The sequence below is a fragment of the Nestor notabilis genome, unplaced genomic scaffold (genome assembly GCF_000696875.1).
Source record: "Nestor notabilis isolate BGI_N333 unplaced genomic scaffold, ASM69687v1 scaffold20585, whole genome shotgun sequence".
Taxonomy (NCBI): domain Eukaryota; kingdom Metazoa; phylum Chordata; class Aves; order Psittaciformes; family Psittacidae; genus Nestor; species Nestor notabilis.
The window spans coordinates 4,382-4,863 of record NW_009928131.1 but is presented as its reverse complement, the minus strand read 5'-3'; the positions used below and the strand labels follow the sequence as shown (position 1 = coordinate 4,863).

General features: G+C 68.7%; 1 protein-coding gene across 1 annotated transcript in view; it reads right to left on the bottom strand.

Annotated features, from left to right (window-relative positions):
• Positions 1 to 206: 206 nt before the first annotated feature.
• Positions 207 to 482, bottom strand: part of POLD2 (polymerase (DNA directed), delta 2, accessory subunit) — a gene marked incomplete at its 5' end in the record, with an annotated part of 3,310 nt that continues 3,034 nt past the window's right edge. Inside the window, one exon of the mRNA XM_010014389.1 lies at positions 207 to 331. Coding sequence (XP_010012691.1) covers positions 207 to 331 — 125 coding nt within the window. The remainder of the gene's footprint in view (positions 332 to 482) is intronic.

Below are 482 nucleotides of genomic sequence, written 5' to 3'. Positions count from 1 at the left end.
CCCTGGAGCCAAGAGGCACCCACAGCTGGCACCTGGGAGATGGAGACCGAAACGGAGGTGGTCACCGAGCTGGTGACCGAGACGGAGGCCTGGGAGCTGGGCACCGGCACGGCGCAGCCCTTCACCACGGCCGAGACCTACACCGTGAACTTTGGTGACTAAGGGATGCTTGCCCCCTCGCTCCCGCCTCAGCCGGGGCCGGACACTCACCGCAGGCTCCGGCATCGCTTTCCGAGTCTCCTTGAGCCCAGCAGCCCGCTCCGGGTGGGCTCCAGCTCCTCACCCGCGCTGCTTCCTAGGGCCATGCTGCTGCTCGCCCCAAGGCTGGTGCCTGCGGAGCATCCCCTGTGCCGGGCTCCAGGGCCAGCACAAAGGGATGCGTTGCCCCGTCCCTGGGACATGGGATGGGGTGAAGCAGGACGCAGCCCTCACCCCATCCCAGCCAGGTGGGGTTGTCAGGGGGGGTCCTGCTCTCCAGGGCA